Source organism: Clarias gariepinus, chromosome 2 (genome assembly GCF_024256425.1).
Source record: "Clarias gariepinus isolate MV-2021 ecotype Netherlands chromosome 2, CGAR_prim_01v2, whole genome shotgun sequence".
Lineage (NCBI taxonomy): Eukaryota > Metazoa > Chordata > Actinopteri > Siluriformes > Clariidae > Clarias > Clarias gariepinus.
Window position 1 is genome coordinate 20,198,666 of NC_071101.1, and position 19,343 is coordinate 20,218,008.

The following is a 19,343-nucleotide window of genomic DNA, read 5'->3' on the forward strand; positions in this document are numbered from 1 at the left end:
TATCGCATCTTTTCGAACTGCCGCTCACGCAGCATTTTGGATGGTTTAACACCTGGAGAAAAGCACAGTGCACCTTCAGTATGCGTGAACTTACAAATGGCCATGATCGGGGAGTGGGAAGGCATACCCACACTAACCAAAGAGATCACAGACAATCTGCTCTCTAGAATCCCGGTCGCGGATGGCTGTAGCGTCACCCCGGAATCGAACTCAAAATCTCCAGAGGACAAAGGGGTGAACGTATTTCTGTTACGCCACTCAGGAGCCTAGTGCCGCCTTTTTATGCATTCATTCCGTTATGTTATTAGAGGATAATCCTGAAATGACGTATGTGGCTATAGATTATTTTCTATCTCTTGAAATATTTTAACAACAAGCTGAATTTGTGCTTCTTGGAAAGAAAGGCTGTGAGTTTTAAAGAAAATCTAAAGGATTAGCCTAAAAAAATGGAGCTCTACTTAAATGCCAATTGAACATTTATTTACACTGGGATTTGCTGCTAGATGACTCTTTTCCCAAGCCAGTATTCTCTGGCATGCCTCTGGCATCTCACACACACTCAGAGTCGGTATCCTACCAAAAAATGTCAAAGCTCAGAGTTCCAAACCTAACATATAAAGTGATCCGTCATTAATCTAAAACTTCTGTTGCTCTCAGGATCTGAGTTCTTTATTTTTCCCCTCCTCAAGGCAGGTTTAAACAGCTCGGAGTCAATCTTCATTACCTAGTGTCTGCTGTGATATGGCACAGACCGAATTCCCGAGGGAATCCAAAGCGCCATTCACAGAGATCATGTGTCACAGTCCAAGTAACGCACTAACGAGTTTGATTGGAGCTCTGCGAGAAATGACGAGAGCACCGCTTTTCGTTCGTGACCTTTCTCGCAGTTGGCTTATTTAGCACGATTGACTTGAGGGAAGTCATTTAAACATTAAATAAATCTAAGACACAATATAAACTAACTGCTAAAAACGATGATGTTTAAGGTATGGGTGATTGTTTCATCTATCAACCAGAAAGTACTGCAGTGTAATACTATCATAATATAAAGCAGAGTTTTCCTACATACATCGTTCCCTGAGCGTGCCAAAGTTTATGTTCGTTGTATATATAAGGGAGATGAATAGTATGGAAACACACACACACAAGCACACACACCCCCATGTACAGTTCATACACATACACTGCTGAGGAATGAATCAGTGCATAGAAGTGATAGTGTGCTTCGATAGCTCAGCCACACCCAGTCGCGTTCATCCCCATCCTCTCGATTCATCCGACCACCCACGCTCCCAGTGCCAGTGTGACCTCCTGAAGCCTTAGTTCAGTTCCCCAGAGTCTCACCCTGTGTGTAGCCGTTATTAACTCCCTTATTGTTAGCGTAACGGTCAGGGGTTTCCGTTTTCTTATCGTACACTGGGTGTGTAGTTGGATCAGGGATGTTAGGACGACTCTTTGTTAACATGGTTTAGGCGTGTATAATATTATTGTGTTTGGAGGACCAAAATATTCACATATGACGGTTTCATATTCTGTATTTCATTTCGCATCTACAAAGTCACGTGTTTATAATCGGGTCTGATTTAAAGAAAATATTACCGCTACTCAAAATGATTGTTTGTTTGTTTATTTATTTATGTATTTCTGAAGTATTAAAAAGACATTTCGTAGCCACTCATGACATATTATTAGGAAAAGCTCCTACAACATCATAATTTCAAATTACGTAGTGAGTATACACATTATGTCGACACCCAACCATCAAAAACTGTCTATGCTTTTTAAACAATATTCCACCTTTCAGGTAGATCTAGCCCCAACTCTTCTGGCCTGGATTTCTGCTAGATTTTGAATATGATCCCAAGAGAGTTAGTGAGATTAGACACCGATGTCAGGCAAGTAGGCCTGGGCCATAGTTGCCATCCCAGGTCATCTTAAAGGTCTTCAGTGGGGTTGAGGTCAGGGCTCTGTGCAAGCCCATGAGGTTTTATTTTTGTCAGACTTTGAGTACGAGGCGGGGCACGCCATGGAAAGTGTGTCAATAATGTAATGCCAGTTAGCCTAATCTGCATGTCTTTGGACTGTCAGAGGAGACCCACTAAGTGCGGGGAGAACGTACAAACTCCAACACAGACCCAAGGCGAGAATCAAACCCAAGACCCTGGAGATGTAAGGCCACAGTGCTATCCACTACGCCACTATGCCATCAGTTTGAACCTTTAAGTTCCAGTCATAATTAATGCTTAAGCATTAATGCTCCTGCATCGAAAGCCATTCTAGACAATCATTTTCTTCCAATTTTATGGCAACAGTTTGGAGAGATCCACATCTGGGTCTGCAGGAACATGTAGTCAGATGCTTTATATTAAAGCATCCTAATATTGATTAGGAAACCAATTAGGATTTAATGCAACTGTGTTTTCTGTTTGTTGGCTAGATTAAATTCTTGCATGAGAAAAAAAAATTTTTGGCTTCTTTTGTTTTAGGTCATCTGTTTCATAAGTTCGCCATCACCGAATCCGACTGGTACCGCATCAAACAGAGCATCGACTCCAAGTGTCGCACAGCGTGGAGGCGGAAACAGCGTGGCCAGAGCCTGGCAGTCAAGAGCTTCTCTCGCAGGGTACCGGCTGCCCGCACTGGCTCAGGTAACAGTGCCATGACCCATTTATCATAGGAACTGAGACAGGTTTTAGTCTCTTATTTGATAGTTTCCCGCGTTTGAGCCTCAGCTGTTCTGCGCTCTCCAGTGAAGCTCCAACTTCAGAATGTGTGAGGCGGCAGGGTTCTCAACAACAGATGGTTGCAATCGTGGCGTAATGCTTCCTGTTTCTTCCTCTCGGAGATCTGCGGGCTACCGCTTCTGACCTGCTGGCACGCATCCAAATATCCTGTATGAGCCCACCAGAGTGGCCTGCAAAACACACACCGCATTAAGCTGCTAGCTTTCTGCACTCCCTTGGAAACTGCCCCGTAGTTTAAGCAGTTATTTGGTGATGATGCAACAGACAATGAGGAGGGAGAGATTCTGCCTCGGAAAAGCACCTGCGCAAATACAGATCATTTAAAGGTCAAGATAAAGCGAGTTCAACGTTTGCTCATTTTACACGATTATATGGATTTCACAGTACGATTTGACATCAAATCCTAATTGTTTGCGTATCAGAATTTCTTCCAACATTTCTTGGTTTAATTTTAGTAATTTTATTTATGTTGGTTAAAGCGCACACATTTTCTATTTTCATTTCTGTTTTCATAAGTATCAGTTCTTACTTCAAGTTTTCAAGTTACAGGCATCAGTCATTCATCAATTCGTTGTTTATTTATTTACTTAGTTTTTGGGCTTATGGTGCACTAAACCACATGTGGTGAAGTGCATGTGAACAGCAGTGTTGGGGGACGTTAAAGTAATTACATTACAAAATAACTATCTTTAAAAAGTAATCAGTTACATTACAGCATAATACTGATAAAAGTAACTAGTTAGAAAACTTTTCCATTGCAGAAAATGATAACTCCATTATGATTCCTCATGCATGTTGTTTTAGTCAAGACCTTTATAATTATTTCTACAATCAGTAATCTACAATTTTCTATAATTAATTTTACCATCATCGCTTAGCGAAGTTTGGCCCATAATCTGTTACCTACTAATCCCCCTATCTCACCTACGCGGTTTCGTGTGGTGGCCGTAAGTACGGTTCATCATGATTCACTGTGAGTTTTGGCGCCGTGATTAGGTTTCCATCTTTCCGTGCGTTGGTCCTCTCATAGTCAAACCACATAGGTAAGATAGGGATATAACAGCAGGACTAACAGAGGGGGAGGTTTATCAGGGGCGGGGCTTGTAGAAAAAAGTAACTAAATAACTGAGTATTAAAATGGTGGACATAACGCGTTAGATTACTCTTTACATCAAAAAAGTCATCCAAGTACTCTAACACGTTACACCCAACACTGGTGAACAGGAAGCTTTATATGGTTTATCAGATTTTAACCTGGATTCTAGATCATAATAATGTAAGAAATATTAATTACATACATTGTATGTAATAATAATAATTAAAATAATTAATAATTAATGGGGCCTCCGAGTGACGCAGTGGTCAAGTGCTCACCCTATCATCCGGAGATTGCTGGTTCGGTTCCCGGGTGATGCTGTATCCTCTCGTAGCCAGAGGTCTAGAGAGAGCTGAGTGGCCGAGCTCTCAGAGGGAAGGGAAGAGAGGTACTTAGTGCTCCCACATTAATCATGGCTTTACAGACAATCGGGGGCAGACAAGCAGAAGGAGCGGACAGCGCTGTCCTCTGAGTGTGTTACGCCGCCCCAGCGGTGCCTGAGCGAGCAGTTGCAGTCGGCTGGCGTCACGTGGCTCGGATAGTCTTCACGTCTAGTCCCTAATGAGTGGTAGTAGAACCTTAATGTGGGAGCCCCCTAGTGACGGGGGGAATTGGACACGACAAAATTACGGAGAAAATCCCCACCCCCCCTTCCCCACCAAATTAACAAGCACAATAGTTTTATCTACAATAATTTAAGTAAATATGGAGCAGCGGCCCATTCAGGTGGTATTTCCGGGTGCAAATTCCACAAGGCTCTGCATCTCCCGTGACCCTGACCAGTATAAGGCAGAAAGACACAAAAAAGGCAGATTTTTTTTTTCAGTTTTTGAGAAAAGGCTCAGTTAAAGTGACGTTTCTAAGAAAGCACTACTTACGCTTGCAGCTGGTCAGTAGCGTGTATCGGCCATCCTAGGTGTGGCTGCGTCGACCACTGTGATGATAACGAGTGTTTAGGCTACGGGGCTACGTTTACTTTTCACTGCAGGGGTACAAGTGTGTTTGGATTGCTCGCAGGCGCGTCCGTGTTGTGTTTTCAGTGGTGGTTTGCGCTGTATAAACATGTGTAGTTTGGACATTACACAAGCGTGTCAGGAGTGCATGACGGAGTTTCCATAAGCGTGAAGTAGACGTATGTCTGTATACTCGCTATAAGGTATTCGCGCAGCATGTGTGGCCTACGCAAATGTAAATACGGGTTTGCCTGGGTCTTATCGGATCGCTCAGCATGTAGCTCACGCGAAAGTCCGAGAGATTGTGTTTACGAGAGATTAAATATATAGCGTGTCTTAATTGCATCATCTTTCCTGTTATCGTTAAGTAGCGTGTGTCTCTGTCTTTCTTTCCCAAAGCAGTCACTTGATAAACAATATGCATTGACATTGCTGTTGTGAGGAATGCGAATATATAATTTAATGTGTGTGTGTGTGTGTGTGTGCATGCAGAGGTAGCAGAAACAGCATCGTTGGAAAGCTCCACACAGCAAGCGCTCCAGTACGCACTGGCTGGTGCAGCCCAACAGGTCCAGATCCACCGCATAGGAGAAGATGGACAAGTGCAAGTAGTGAGTATGCACACACACACACACACACACACACGCACGCATACGCGCAGAACACTGATGCTTGGGAGTTCCTCTGCTGGGTATTTGAAACAATGTAAACATTTATGTACTGTCTTTCGTCCCCAGTTTCTAACAGACGAGCACACACACACACACACACACGCTTATCTCCACAGGAGAGTGTGTGCGTGAGGTCCTGTGCTGTGTGCATGTTAGTGTTAGTGGTTAATAAAGATGAGCTTTGAAAGTCAAAGGCTTCCTGTGCTTCTCTCAAGAGCCTTTCATTGACCTATGAACCATACAGCTGCAGTTGGTCACCCCTTCCCACACACACACACACACACACACATACACACACACACACACCATGTATACGCTTCAGATTCGTAAGGTGGGGTTTAAGATGTAGCCTATAGCCTATAAGCTTGCCAACTGTATTATTTGTCTTATGCTGTGTTGGTGATGAACAGCTGTGAGCAGTGAATTATAGTCGTCGTACTTAGCAAGATTTGCTTTTTCTTTTTTAATTCGTTTATTTTTTATCCTCTTCTCCAACTCCGTGACATGGCTGTAATATCTGTTGGCCTTGCAGTAGAGGTTTTGCTCAGTCTTTCCATTGACCGCCTGAACGACGCCAAAAAACATTCGAGAGATCATTTAAGAAGCCCAGCCAAGCGCTGACTGATTTAAATCATTAAACTTTCAAGAGAAGCAGTAAATTCATTTCGGCAGGTCAAGAGGGATGAAAGACGCATGATAACAAACTGACCCATGGAGTGGTGCTGTGAGATTAAGACATCAAGCCCTAAATCATACATTCAAACCATGTGCTTGAAATAATACTGTAGTGCCGATTTAACGCGAGGGTTACGACCTATCGCTCGTTATGACACTCAGAAGGATCGTGAACGCCGTCGGACTTGATGATTATTTTTTTCCTACAGTAGCAGAGGCAGGTAGAAAAGACGGAAAAGTCAAAGAGAGAGTCGAACGAGGATCCAGGACCTGCTGTTTAATTGTTATTAGACGCTTGATATTACACAGGAGCTTAGTGGGAGCAGCTAAGGCTGGATTTTACAAGGGCAGTAAATGCACTAGAGGAAATGTAAAGCACACGCACTGGCAGGACCGGGCCTCTGATGGCGGCTGCAAGAATTGTGGTTTTACGTGCACAGGGGACCGAGCGAGGCCTCAATTTTATGCATGAGAACAGCTGCCATGACACACAAACTCATGCACACACACACACACACACACACAAACTTGCTCTCTTTTTTCCCCCTTCAGATTCCACAGGGACACCTCCATATAGCTCAGGTGCCACAGGGAGAGCAGGTGCAGATCACGCAGGACAGTGAGGTAAGACCAACCTTCTGGATAGTAATTCTTCCCTTAATATCTTCCCACCCCACCCTCTCTCTCTTTCTCTCTCTCTCTCTCTCTCTCTTTCTCTGTAGTCTAGATGTCACTGGTCTCAGAATGTGGCACACCCATTCGTGCTGACGCTAAGCCAGCTCCTTTTCAAAATGCCGAGTTTATTTTACAATCCTAAGTTTTAAAAGGGTTACGGATGAATGAGGGCCCTTTTTTCTCTCTGTCTTCAGTCGAGCATTTAGCTTACACATCTCGACAGATCCAGCAACCGGTAACTAAAAAAATCCTGTTGATCGCAAACACCTGAAGCGTATTAACACGCACTCATGACTTGCAGCGGGTTCGTGAAAAAGCGAGCGTCATACCTTAAGAGTAAGAATCCCTCCGAGACCATGATTGTCTCCTTCAATGCAATGCCGTGCCTTTCATTTCCCAAGGTTTTTAAAATCACTCTGGGAATAAATTGTATAAGCAGTAATTGCATGCGAGTTACATAATATCCATCTGGACACAAATGGCGCAACAATAATCATATGTTAAGCCTCAAGGAGCCAGTTGTATATAAACGAATTAAGATGTTATCTGAGAAATAGGAATAAAGGTAATAGAGTAGTTTCCTGTGGGTTTGAGGGCCCTGATTGGCCTGATGTGCGACCGCAGTTTAGAGAGCTTTTCTATTTTTCACCAGTTATTTGCTTTCTCCATGCGCTCTTCATAATCAGTGTGTTCCTGTTTTTTTTGTTGCCCCCCTTCCTTTTCAGTTTCCTTTCTGTTCTTTCTTCTTTAATCTTCACACTTCGAGTGTTCCTTTAATGTGTCATATTTATTTAGTCTGATTTCCTCTCTCTTTTCACGCTCTAGAGTAACAGTGCAGAGGATCACAGATCAGATCTTAGCTTTTGAATCATAAACAGCATCATTTTTCAGATCAGCAAAAAATCAGCAAATTTTGCTTTGCATTTATCTGTTGTAGAACACTTAAAATAAGGAACATTTGCCCATGTTCAATATGAGGCATGAGAGGGATAATTCTTATATATATATATACATCCCCAAAATTCAATGTTTAAATGTGTCCAATGTGGGTAATAAAAAAAAATAGACTAATTTTATTAAAATAAAGTATGCATATATTTATATACATATAAAAGTATAGCAAAGCAAAGGGTGAGCGCGAGAGGGAGCATTTGCGCAATCGGAAATATAATTCGTGAAAACTTTAGAAGGAGCCAAAATACACAGCATGCGGGTTCAAGCGCAGGACAATAGAACTTGTGTGTGTACAAAAAAACTGCTTGGGTAAACAGAACAAAACAAATACACCCCTCTGCGACAGTGTCTGAGACTGATGAGACTCTTAATCAGCAATGAGGAGCACAAATATAAGGATAAATCTATGAATAGTGATCAAAGCACTTCTGTAGGTCGCTCTGGTTGAAGGCGTGTGCCAAAAGCCATAAATCTAAAACATTTTTTTTTTAAAAGTCATGAATGAGGCTCCAAACTGTATTTGGCACTATGATAGTTAATTTTGCAATTAATTCACATGTGTGCCAGAGCACTACTCAAGCCATATCCTCTCTCGCTGAAGCTATTTATAAGGAACATTTATCTGTATTTGTTTTCTCATGTTATAATCCCTGATTTGTTCTATGATAAAGAGGCTGACCAGACGATGCAGTGGTGTCTCAGGGTTTGAAATCCTAGGGGCTTGAAATCCCAGCACTATCAGTCATAATTAGGGCCTTAGCAAGGCTTATCACACTCACAAACAGTCAGCTGTGTATTTGGTGTTTTTTTGGATATGTTGCATTTGATAAAAGTGTCTTTAAAAAATAGTCGCTGAAATGGAAAAGGAGCAGCTGTTCCAAAAACATAGTTTCTAGTGAGTCTGGAACTGCAAAAGGCTTATTTATGGCAGTAAGGCTGCAATGTCTCCAGACCGCATTTCACTAATAGTCTCTGTATCAAAAATTTGAAAGAACATAAATAAAATAAATAAAATTAAAAAAAACACACAATATTGAATAATGGCTTAATGTCGTAGTGCTATAACAATGCAAAACAGGAAAGGCACGAAAACTGCTGATGGATTTTTAGCACAGCATGGTTGGCGATTACATTTTTCTGATGATTTCTCTTGATAAGTTTTTTAACGAGGTTCTCAACTTGCTCGTAAACAGAAAAGACAAAAACATTGCAGCTTACCCACAACCATCAAATGAAATCACCTGAAAAGTTCATGTTTACCAACAAAGTCTTGTCCCACTCTTAATTATTGTGAAATATTTGACTTTAATTCAAATGTATAGCTTTTCATTGTGATTTAGAGGTCTGTTTATGTCTAGTCTGTAACCAGATGGCTCATTTCTTGCTAGGCGAAAAAAAAAAAATCCAAAAACAGTTTATGCAACAAGTTGTCCTAGTCTGGAACACAAAGTAAAATTGTGGGCAGTTCCCTGAGACTGAACTTTCTCATTTTGTTTTGCTGTTTGTGGCTTTTGGACAAGTAAATGCATTGCATTCTCATGAATATGAAGACAGTTAGAAAGCAGATTTAGAACCAAACAGATGGTCTTGGGTGACCCATGGATCAGTTCCAGTCATTGGCACTAAAAAGTGACACATGCTGATATTTCACAATAATAATGTTGGGTAAGAAAGCTGACCTGTAAAATCTCAGAATTGTGCCACTATAAACATTTTGTTAAATTTGTTTTAGCTCATTTTTTAAATTAGTAAATATATAGGTGGCATGTTCCCTTAGTATTTAAATAGTGGGAGTTTTCATGTAATAAATCTGTGCTGTGATCATAACGGGGGTCATGAAAGTGTTTTCACACTGGAGAATGTTCTTGGCTGCAAAAAGTTCAAGACTCTGTTTTGTTACTCACTAGACATGTTTTTAGTTTTATTACGGTGCTATCTCACCTCATAGTCCCGCAGCTTATTTATCAGTTATTTATCTCACGGAGTATTATTCACCAACCATTATAAAACAAATTATTTGGACCAATATAGTTATAAGAGTAACACATCCAAGTTTTATCAGCACTGTCTAATTGTCCATTATAACCCCATATGTTTATAACTTTTTGCTACAAATTTTAACCTTTTCCCCACATTTGGCCATTTTAACAAGTTTTTGGTTCATCTGTAATAAAAGAAAATTAAATGATTTCATCTGTTGACGTGTCTTATAAAAGCTTGTAGAATTTATTGATTATATATTAAAAAAAAGAGAAATTATTGAATGATAACTTGTTCCAGTGTTAGAACTTGGAGCTTTTATGCTAAATATGTAAACACTTGCACATCTAATAGTTTTTTAAAAATAATTATTTCTCTACTTTTTAGAGCTGTGAATCATGGATAGACTTAAGTTGATTCAGTTAGATTTTTAGCCGTTGCAATTTTTGATTCATTTTGGTTTGATGGCAACAATATTTATTCGTCTAATTTATTTCAAGCCACTTTATTTGATACAGGTGCTAAGTATTAAAATGACTAAACATATCTAATGTGTATTGAAATGCTAAGTAACTTGTAGTCCTATTTAAAGCATTTTATTTCCCTGGCAATTGTCTGTAGTACACTCCAGTCCAGTCGGTGGCTGCATTGCACCAACCGCCCATTACCTTAAAGTAGAAGAAGAAGCGATAATCTCGCAAACGCAAAAGATGAAAACGATTTACAATTTTTATTTCTTTTTTATTTGGCAGACTGGTATATTTTGAAAGTGTCACGTTGCCATCTTGACCTGCTGCTATTTCTCCCCTTTTTCCCATGCTGTCATGTCCTCTCGCTCTCACACGTGCTCTTGTTTTCTGGCTGTCATGCTTTTTCACACGCCCCGCCTCTTTACACACCGGCATCCCATTCACAACTAATTTCTCCCGGCATTTAAGGAAGTCTCGCTGCCAGATTATTGCGTGCCTTAAAGAGCCCAGTTTTCTCGCGTTTCTTTTCGTGTTAGTTATCTCCGTCTTCGACCTCGCTTGTTCTCGGTTTTCGCTTCTAGTCTCTCGTTTTTTGGATCTCGTTCGCTGTGTGTTTCCCGGCTGTTTTTGACCTTTAGCTTCGGTTCACGGTTACGTCTCTGCTCGCTCCCCTTTCGGATTTTTGCCTCACTGACTGACTCATTGGCTTTGAACTCTCGCACTGGCTCACGACAACGTCTCTGCTCGCTCCCTTTTGATTCACGCTCCGCGGTTGGATCTTTCTGGTTTTTCGACCTGTTTTTACAACCCTGTATTACGTTATCAGGATTCCCCCCGAAACACGGAAGTGATCGACCGCCGACGTGCCACGCCCCCTTTTTGGCGCTGTAATCTGCACTTGGGTCCTGCTCCTTTAGCTCTCTTCTTCTTCCTGCCGGCTCCTGACAGAATAATCTGGCCAAGATGGACCCAGCAGAACTAAACAGGCTAAGGACCGCTTTGGAGAGCCAGGGTGTCATGTTGGGCTCTCACCAGCAGGATCTCCAAAGCATCAACCAGACTCTTCAAACCATTACAAGTTCCCTTGCTGCTCTTTCGTCACAAATTCAGCACCTCCAGGCGGTGCCCCCGGCGCCGCCCCCGGCCCCTGCCACCACATCGACCATATGATTGTGCCATAGATCTTCTCCCAGGCACAGCCCCCCCGAGGGGGCGTCTCTATTCTCTTTCTTCCCCTGAAAGAAAGGCCATGGACCAATACATCACTGAATCGCTAGCAGCTGGAATCATCCGACCTTTTTTCTCACCTGCAGGGGCGGGGTTCTTCTTTGTGGAGAAGAAAGACAAATCTTTACGACCCTGCATCGATTATCGGGGACTTAACGAAATCACAATTAAAAATCGGTATCCTCTTCCCCTCATGACCACGGCTTTTGAGCTTTTGCAGGGAGCACGCATCTTCACGAACCTGGACCTTCGTAATGCTTATCACCTCATCAGGATCAGGGAAGGGGACGAGTGGAAAACAGCATTTAACACGCCTACTGGTCATTACGAATATCTGGTGGTACCCTTTGGACTAACTAATGCACCCGCGGTTTTTCAAGCCCTGATAAATGATGTCTTAAGAGACTTTCTGAATGTGTGTGTGTTTGTCTACCTGGACGACATCTTAATCTTTTCTCGCTCCCTCGATGAACATGTTACCCACGTTCGCCAGGTATTACAGAGGCTGCTTGAGAACAAACTTTTTGTCAAGGCGGAAAAATGTGAGTTTCACCAGAAATCCACTTCTTTTCTGGGGTTTGTGATTTCCCCCTCCAAGATCCAGATGGAACCCTTCAAAGTCAAAGCAGTTACTGACTGGCCCACGCCCACCTCAAGACGGGACCTCCAACGCTTCTTGGGGTTTGCCAATTTTTAGCGTAGATTCATAAGGAACTATAGCACTTTGGCTGCTCCCCTCACAGCCCTCACCTCCTCAAAACTTCCCTTTCGGTGGAACACAAGGGCAGAGGAGTCCTTTACTAACCTCAAACAGAGGTTTACTACAGCTCCCATCCTTTCTATCCCGGACCCCTCCCTCCAATTCACAGTTGAGGTGGATGCTTCCGAGACCGGGGCTGGAGCTATCCTTTCTCAGAGAAGCCCCAAAGACAACAAGTTACATCCCTGTTCATTTTTTTCTCGTCGTCTTACTCCTGCCGAAAGGAATTACGACATTGGTGATCGAGAGCTACTAGCCGTCAAGCTAGCCCTTGAAGAGTGGAGACATTGGTTGGAGGGGGCTCAGCATCCCTTTTTGGTTTGGACAGACCACAGAAACCTTGAAATCCTAAAATTAGCCAAGAGGTTAAATGCTCGCCAAGCCCGCTGGTCTTTATTTTTTTCAAGGTTTAACTTCACTATATCTTACCGCCCAGGCTCTAAGAATACCAAACCAGATGCTCATTTACGACAATTCTCGTCGCCCCAGAATCGTTCCACGACTGAAAGCATCCTCCCACCACACTGCCTTGTGGCTGCCACCCAACAGGACATCGAAGTCCTGGTCAGACAGGCCCTGGATCAAGAACCAGGCCCAAGCAACGCTCCTTCCAACCGCCTATTTGTGCCCGAATCAGTTCGCCCACAGGTACTCGAATGGGGACACTGTTCCAGACTGGCCTGTCACCTTGGGGGGGCCCGCACCTTGTACCTGATTCAGCAACGTTTCTGGTGGGCAACTATGAGGGAAGACGTTTTTGGATTCGTGGCTGCATGCGAGGCGTGTTCAAGAAACAAGTCACCCAACCAACCTCCAGCCGGTTTCCTTCAACCCCTCCCCATCCCTCACCGTCCTTGGTCTCACATCGCCCTTGACTTTGTCACAGGACTTCCAACTTCAGAGGGGAACTCCTGCATTATGACCATCGTTAATCGTTTCTCCAGATCTGCCCATTTCGTCCCCCTGACTAAACTCCCTTCAGCCAAGTAGACTGCTGAGCTGCTCATCCTACATGTTTTTCGGCTCCACGAACTTCCTGTTGACATTGTTTCTGACAGGGGACCCCAGTTTTCTGCACACTTCTGGAAGGCCTTCTGCAGACTCATCGATGCTACGCCTAGCCTGTCGTCGGGTTACCATCCTCAGTCAAATGGACAGACAGAGAGAACAAACCAGAAACTGGAAACCGCTTTGAGGTGCATGACATCACAGAATCCGACTTCATGGAGCAGGATGCTCCCATGGGTAGAGTACGCCCACAACTCCCTTCCCACCTCATCTACAAGAATGTCTCCTTTCCAGTGCTGTTTGGGGTATCAACCACCCCTGTTCCCTTCTCAGGAAGAAGAGGTTACGGTCCCTTCAGCACAGAGTTTTGTGCGGCGCTGTAAAAGGACCTGGCAGAGAGCCCGTTCCCAACTCCTAGATCAGTACAAACCTTCAAGCGACAAGCAGACAGACGACGCTCGGCTGCCCCTAGATACAGGATCGGCGATAGAGTGATGCTTGCCACGCGAGACATTCCCCTCAAAACCATTTCACGTAAACTGTCCCCTAGGTTCATTGGCCCATTCACCGTTACCAAGATTATCAACCCGTGCTCTGTCAGGTTACGCCTGCCCTCCACTATGCACCGGATAAACCCCACCTTTCATGTCTCCCAAATCAAGCGCCTTGTCACCAACCCCTTGTCACCAACCCCTTGTCTCCACCCGCCCGCCTCCTCCTCCCCGTTTCATTGACGGTGGCAAAGCATTCACGGTCCGCCGACTTCTTAAATCCCGCCGCAGAGGGAGGGGCGTCCAGTATCTGGTGGACTGGGAGGGCTACGGCCCTGAGGAGAGAAGTTGGGTTCCTGCTAGATTCATCCTAGACCCTAAACTAATCACAGATTTCCATAAACGTTTCCCCGGGGCGCCCGGCCAAACGCCCAGAGGCGTTCGTAACGGGGGGTTGGGGGTACTGTCACGTTGCCATCTTGAACTGCTGTTATTTCTCCCCTTTTTCCCACGCTGTCATGTCCTTTCGCTCTCACACGTGCTCATATTTTCTGGCTGTCATGCTTTTTCACACGCCCCGCCTCTTTACACACCGGCATCCCATTCACAACTAATTTCTCCCGGCATTTAAGGAAGCGCAGAGCGCTGTCTCGCTGCCAGATTATTACGTGCCTTCAAGAGCCCAGTTTTCTCGCGTTTCTTTTCGTGTTAGTTATCTCCGTCTTCGACCTCGCTTGTTCTCGGTTTTCGCTTCTAGTCTCTCGTTTTTTGGATCTCGTTCGCTGTGTGTTTCCCGGCTGTTTTTGACCTTTCGCTTCGGTTCACGGTTACGTCTCTGCTCGCTCCCCTTTCGGATTTTTGCCTCACTGACTGACTCATTGGCTTTGAACTCTCGCACTGGCTCACGACAACGTCTCTGCTCGCTCCCTTTTGATTCACGCTCCGCGGACGGATATTTCTGTTTTTTCGACCTGTTTTTACAACCCTGTATTACGTCATCGGGATTCCCCCCGAAACACGGAAGTGCTCGACCGCCGACGTGCCACGCCCCCTTTTTGGCGCTGTAATCTGCACTTGGGTCCTGCTCCTTTAGCTCTCTTCTTCTTCCTGCCGGCTCCTGACAGAAAGAGTTTGTTAATTTGATAGAATTTAACACTGGAAAGTTTACATAAATGGCACCTCAGCATATGAAATTAATCCATTTCAGAGGTGAGTTCTTAAGATGAAATGTATTACGAAATGTATTTTCCCATGGGAAATAATGTAAATGCAGGTAATCGGTTTCTGCCAGCTAAAAACATTACCAACATTAGCAATTTCCAACACTATAACCATATTTTTGCATATAAAAACAATCAAAATATTTAGAAAAGAAGTAATGCAGTTGAGTTAATGCACTTTAATGCAGTTTTAGTTAATCTAGTTAGTGCAGTCTGGTTAATGCAGTTTTAGTGAAATAAAGAGACATAAAACCCCACTTAATCTTAATTTATGATTCCTTTTGGCACCGGCTGCTTTAAAAAAAGAAACTGACAGCGGCTCCCTTTTATTTATAAAAGATTTTTAAGTATTAAGTACTTTTCAGTATTTTCAGTAGTTCTCACCTCACAGTTTTCCTCTGGTGGAGGAGGAACATATTGAATGGTTCGTCTTTATAATTCTTTTATTGATTAGGAACACCACTGAATTTTAGTGAAATCGCTTTTTGTACATTTACAGAAACGATGTAAAAGTCGGACAGAGTGTGAGAAGTAAAACAAGGATTGAGTATTTCCTGCTGAGCAGTTATTAGCCTCATGATATTACACAGGAATTTAATAGAAGCAGCTGAGGCTGAAGTTTATTAGTGCAGTTAATGCAGTAGTTCAGTAGTTAATGTGCTTTAGTTAATGTAGTGGTGCTAATACAGAATAAGGCAATGTAGTTAATTATGCTGTAATTAACTACATTCCCTTATGCTGTATTATACTATAATGCAGTTATTGCACTGTAGTTAATACAGCGTAATTAAGGCTACTTAGATAATACTCCATAGGTAATACTTTATAGACAGTGCTCTGTGGTTAAGGCACCATAGGTAATGTACCAAAGTTGATGGGGAATACAGCAGTTACTGCTCTGGAGATAACGCCTTTTAGGTAATCTAGCCAGTGCAGTCTAGTTAATGCAGTTAGTTAATGCACTTTAGTGCAGTTTTAGTTAATCTAGTAAGTACAGTCTAGTTAATGCAGTTGAGTTAATGCACTTTAATGCACTATAGTGCAGTTTAAGTTAATCTAGTTAGTGCAGTCTAGTTAATGCACTTTAATGCAGTTTTGGTTAACCTAGTAAGTGAAGTCTAGTTAATGCACTTTAATGCAGTTTTAGTTAATCTAGTTAGTGGAGTCTAGTTAATGCAGTTGAGTAAATGCACTTTAATGCAGTTTTAGTTAATCTAGTTAGTAGAGTCTAGTTAATGCAGTTGAGTAAATGCACTTTAATGCAGTTTTAGTTAATCTAGTTAGTGCAGTCTAGGTAATGCACTTTAATGCAGTTTTAGTTAATCTAGTTAGTGCAGTCTAGTTAATGCACTTTAATGCAGTTTTAGTTAATCTTGTTAGTGCAGTCTAGTTTATGCAGTTAAGTTAATGCACTTTAATGCAGTTTTAGTTAATCTAGTTAGTGCAGTCTAGTTAATACACTTTAATGCAGTATCATTTAGGCCGTGTAATTAATGCACTGTAATTATTTTGGTGTAGTAAATGCGCTGTAAATCTTTGTAATGCACTGTCGTTAATGCACTGTAGTTCATTGCATGTAATTAAGTATGGTTGATGCAGTCTAGTTAATGCAGTTGAGTTAATGCACTCTAATGCAGTTTTAGTTAATCTAGTTAGTGCACTTTAATGCAGTGGAGTTGATGCACTTTAATGCAGTTTTAGTTAATCTAGTTAGAGAAGTCTAGTTGATGCACTTTGATGTAGTTTTAGTTAATCTAGTTAGTGCAGTCTAGTTAATGCACTTTAAGTTTATTAGTGCAGTTAATGCAGTAGTTCAGTAGTTAATGTGCTTTAGTTAATGTAGTGTAGCTAATACAGCATAAGGCAATGTAGTTAATTATGCTGTATTTAGTTAATAAATTAACTAGTTAATTAGTTAATTTAGTTAATGCACTATAATGCAGTTTTAGTTGATCTAGTTAATGCAGTCTAGCTAATGCAGTTAAGTTAATGCACTTTAGTGCAGTTTTAGTTAATCTAATAAGTGCAGTCTAGTTAATGCACTTTAATGAAGTTTTAGTTAATCTTGTTAGTGCAGTCTAGTTAATGCAGTTGAGTTAATGCACTTTAATGCAGTTTTTGTTAATCTAGTTAGTGAAGTCTAGTTAATGCACTTTAATGGAGTTTTAGTTAATCTAGTTAGTGCAGTCTAGTTAATGCACTTTAGTTAATGCACTTTAATGCAGTTTTAGTTAATCTAGTTAGTGCAGTCTAGTTAATACACTTTAATGCAGTATAGGTAATGCAATGTAATCAATGCACTGTAATTTTTTTGGTGTAGTAAATGCGCTGTAAATCTTTGTAGCTAATGCACTGTCGTTAATGCACTGTAGTTAATTGCATGTAATTAAGTATGGTTGATGCAGTCTAGTTAATGCAGTTGAGTTAATGCACTTTAAGGCAGTTTTAGTTAATCTAGTTAGTGCACTTTACTGCAGTTTTAGTTAATCTAGTTAGTGCAGTCTAGTTTATGCAGTTAAGTTAATGCACTTTATTGCAGTTTTAGTTAATCTAGTTTATGCAGTCTAGTTAATACACTTTAATGCAGTATAGTTAATGCAGTGTAATTAATGCACTGTTATTAATTTGCATGTAATTAATTATGGTTAATGCAGTGTAGTTCATTCAGTGTAGTTAATGTACTGTAATGCAGTGTAGTTCATGCGGCATAATTTACGTGCTAGACGACGTGGCATAGGTAATGCTATATAGGCAGTGCTAAGTAATGCACTGCAGTTAGTGCTAGTGTTCTGTAATGCAGTATAGTTAATGCATCATACCTAATGCTCCATAGGTAATGTACCATAGTAGTCATGCTCCGTAGTTAATGCTTTATAATTAATGCATCATAGTTAGTGCTCTATACTAATGCAGTGTTGTTACTGCACTGTAGTTAGTGCTTTGTCCTGATGCACTGTAGTTAACTGCACCGGATTTAGCACACTGTGGTTAGCACACTGTAGTTAATGTACCATAGTTAATGCTCAATAAATGACACTTGCCATTACACTACACTGAGTGCATACAAATGTGCACAAGAATATCATTAATGCAATATAAATAGAGTTATTAATAATGAAAAAGTAAGTGTGTGTAGGGGGACATATATAAGTCTTTTCAGTTCCCTTGGGGAACCCCAGCAAAAGTTTTTCTCCTCTTTTAACTTTCCTGATATTGTTTGTTATTGTGAGTTCAAAGCCGGGCCTGCCTCATCAAAGCCATTTGTTTAAAAGTTTAAAAAGGAAATGAGCTTTTATTCCCTGCTGCTCACATCTCCAGTGTGTTTGAGAGAGGAAGTCTGTTTGTGTATGTAAGTGTGTGAGTGTGTGAGTGCACGTGTGTCTGTGCTCCCTTCCTGACAGTATTTCGATGAGAAAATAACAGGGGATCCTATACACAAATGATGAATAGATTGCTTTCTTATTCTTTCCCAACACTGTGTGTGTGTGTGTGTGTGTGTGTGTGTGTGTGTGTGTGTGTGTGTGAGAGAGAGAGAGAGAGAGAGGGGAAGACAATGTGGTGCTTGTGCCTTTCACAGCTGCCACTGTGTGCTCATTTGTGCTTATTGGAGTGACTCTCGTTTTTCTCTTGTGCGTGTGTTCTAGCCATAAAATACCAAAAAACCCTCAAAACCAACATTAAAGCTCGAAAAGATTACGGTGCTGACAGCTTGAGGTGTGATCTCACACACATGACCGAACAGCCTGATTCATTAACATACAAGAATGATTCACGGAAACACAAGCTGGCTTAGGTGCAGGAAAAGTTCACACAACTGCTGTGTTCTATCTGCTCGTCTAAAAGGGGGAAACCTGAGGTTACCTGTATCATTTGTTGATACCTGTGTGTGTGTGTGTGTGAGTGAATGTGTGTGAGGTCAGTTCATACTGTGGCTATAACAGTGATTGTGTTTTTTTTTCTTTTTTTCCAGGGCAACCTTCAGATCCACCAGGTGCATGTTGGGCAGGATGGACAGGTACTACCTTCTTCTGTCCACACACACACACACACACACACACACACACTCACACACACCTGTGTCTCTTTTTTTACTCTCTTGTTCACTTTATTCTTCTCTCTCTCTCATGCTCTGTCTTACACACTCCTTTTTGGTACATGTCTTCTATACACAGTTCACAATCTTCTTTTAGTCTCTCTGTCTCACTCTGTCTCACTCTGTCTGTCTCTTTTTTTTGCTGTAACTCTCTCTTCTCCATAGTTTTTTCCCGTTCTAATAAATGTCTGTCATTTGTTTTTCTCTTACACTCTCTCTGACTCTCTCTCTCTCTGTCTTGCTCTCTTTGTCTCTCTCTCTTCCTTTCTCCCTCTCCATCTCCCTGTATCTCTCTTGAGCTCTTGCTTTTTTTATTGTCTGTCTTT

The 19,343-nt window shown here is 41.9% G+C and overlaps 1 protein-coding gene across 3 annotated transcripts in view; it reads left to right on the forward strand.

Annotated features, from left to right (window-relative positions):
• The window catches only part of banp (BTG3 associated nuclear protein), a 62,447-nt gene that overhangs the window by 11,393 nt on the left and 31,711 nt on the right, over positions 1-19,343 (forward strand). For all 3 annotated transcript variants that reach the window (XM_053490893.1, XM_053490911.1, XM_053490901.1), the window contains exons 8-11: positions 2,487-2,648; positions 5,286-5,404; positions 6,692-6,763; positions 18,895-18,939. In XM_053490893.1, the coding sequence (XP_053346868.1) occupies positions 2,487-2,648; positions 5,286-5,404; positions 6,692-6,763; positions 18,895-18,939 (398 nt within the window). The remainder of the gene's footprint in view (positions 1-2,486; positions 2,649-5,285; positions 5,405-6,691; positions 6,764-18,894; positions 18,940-19,343) is intronic.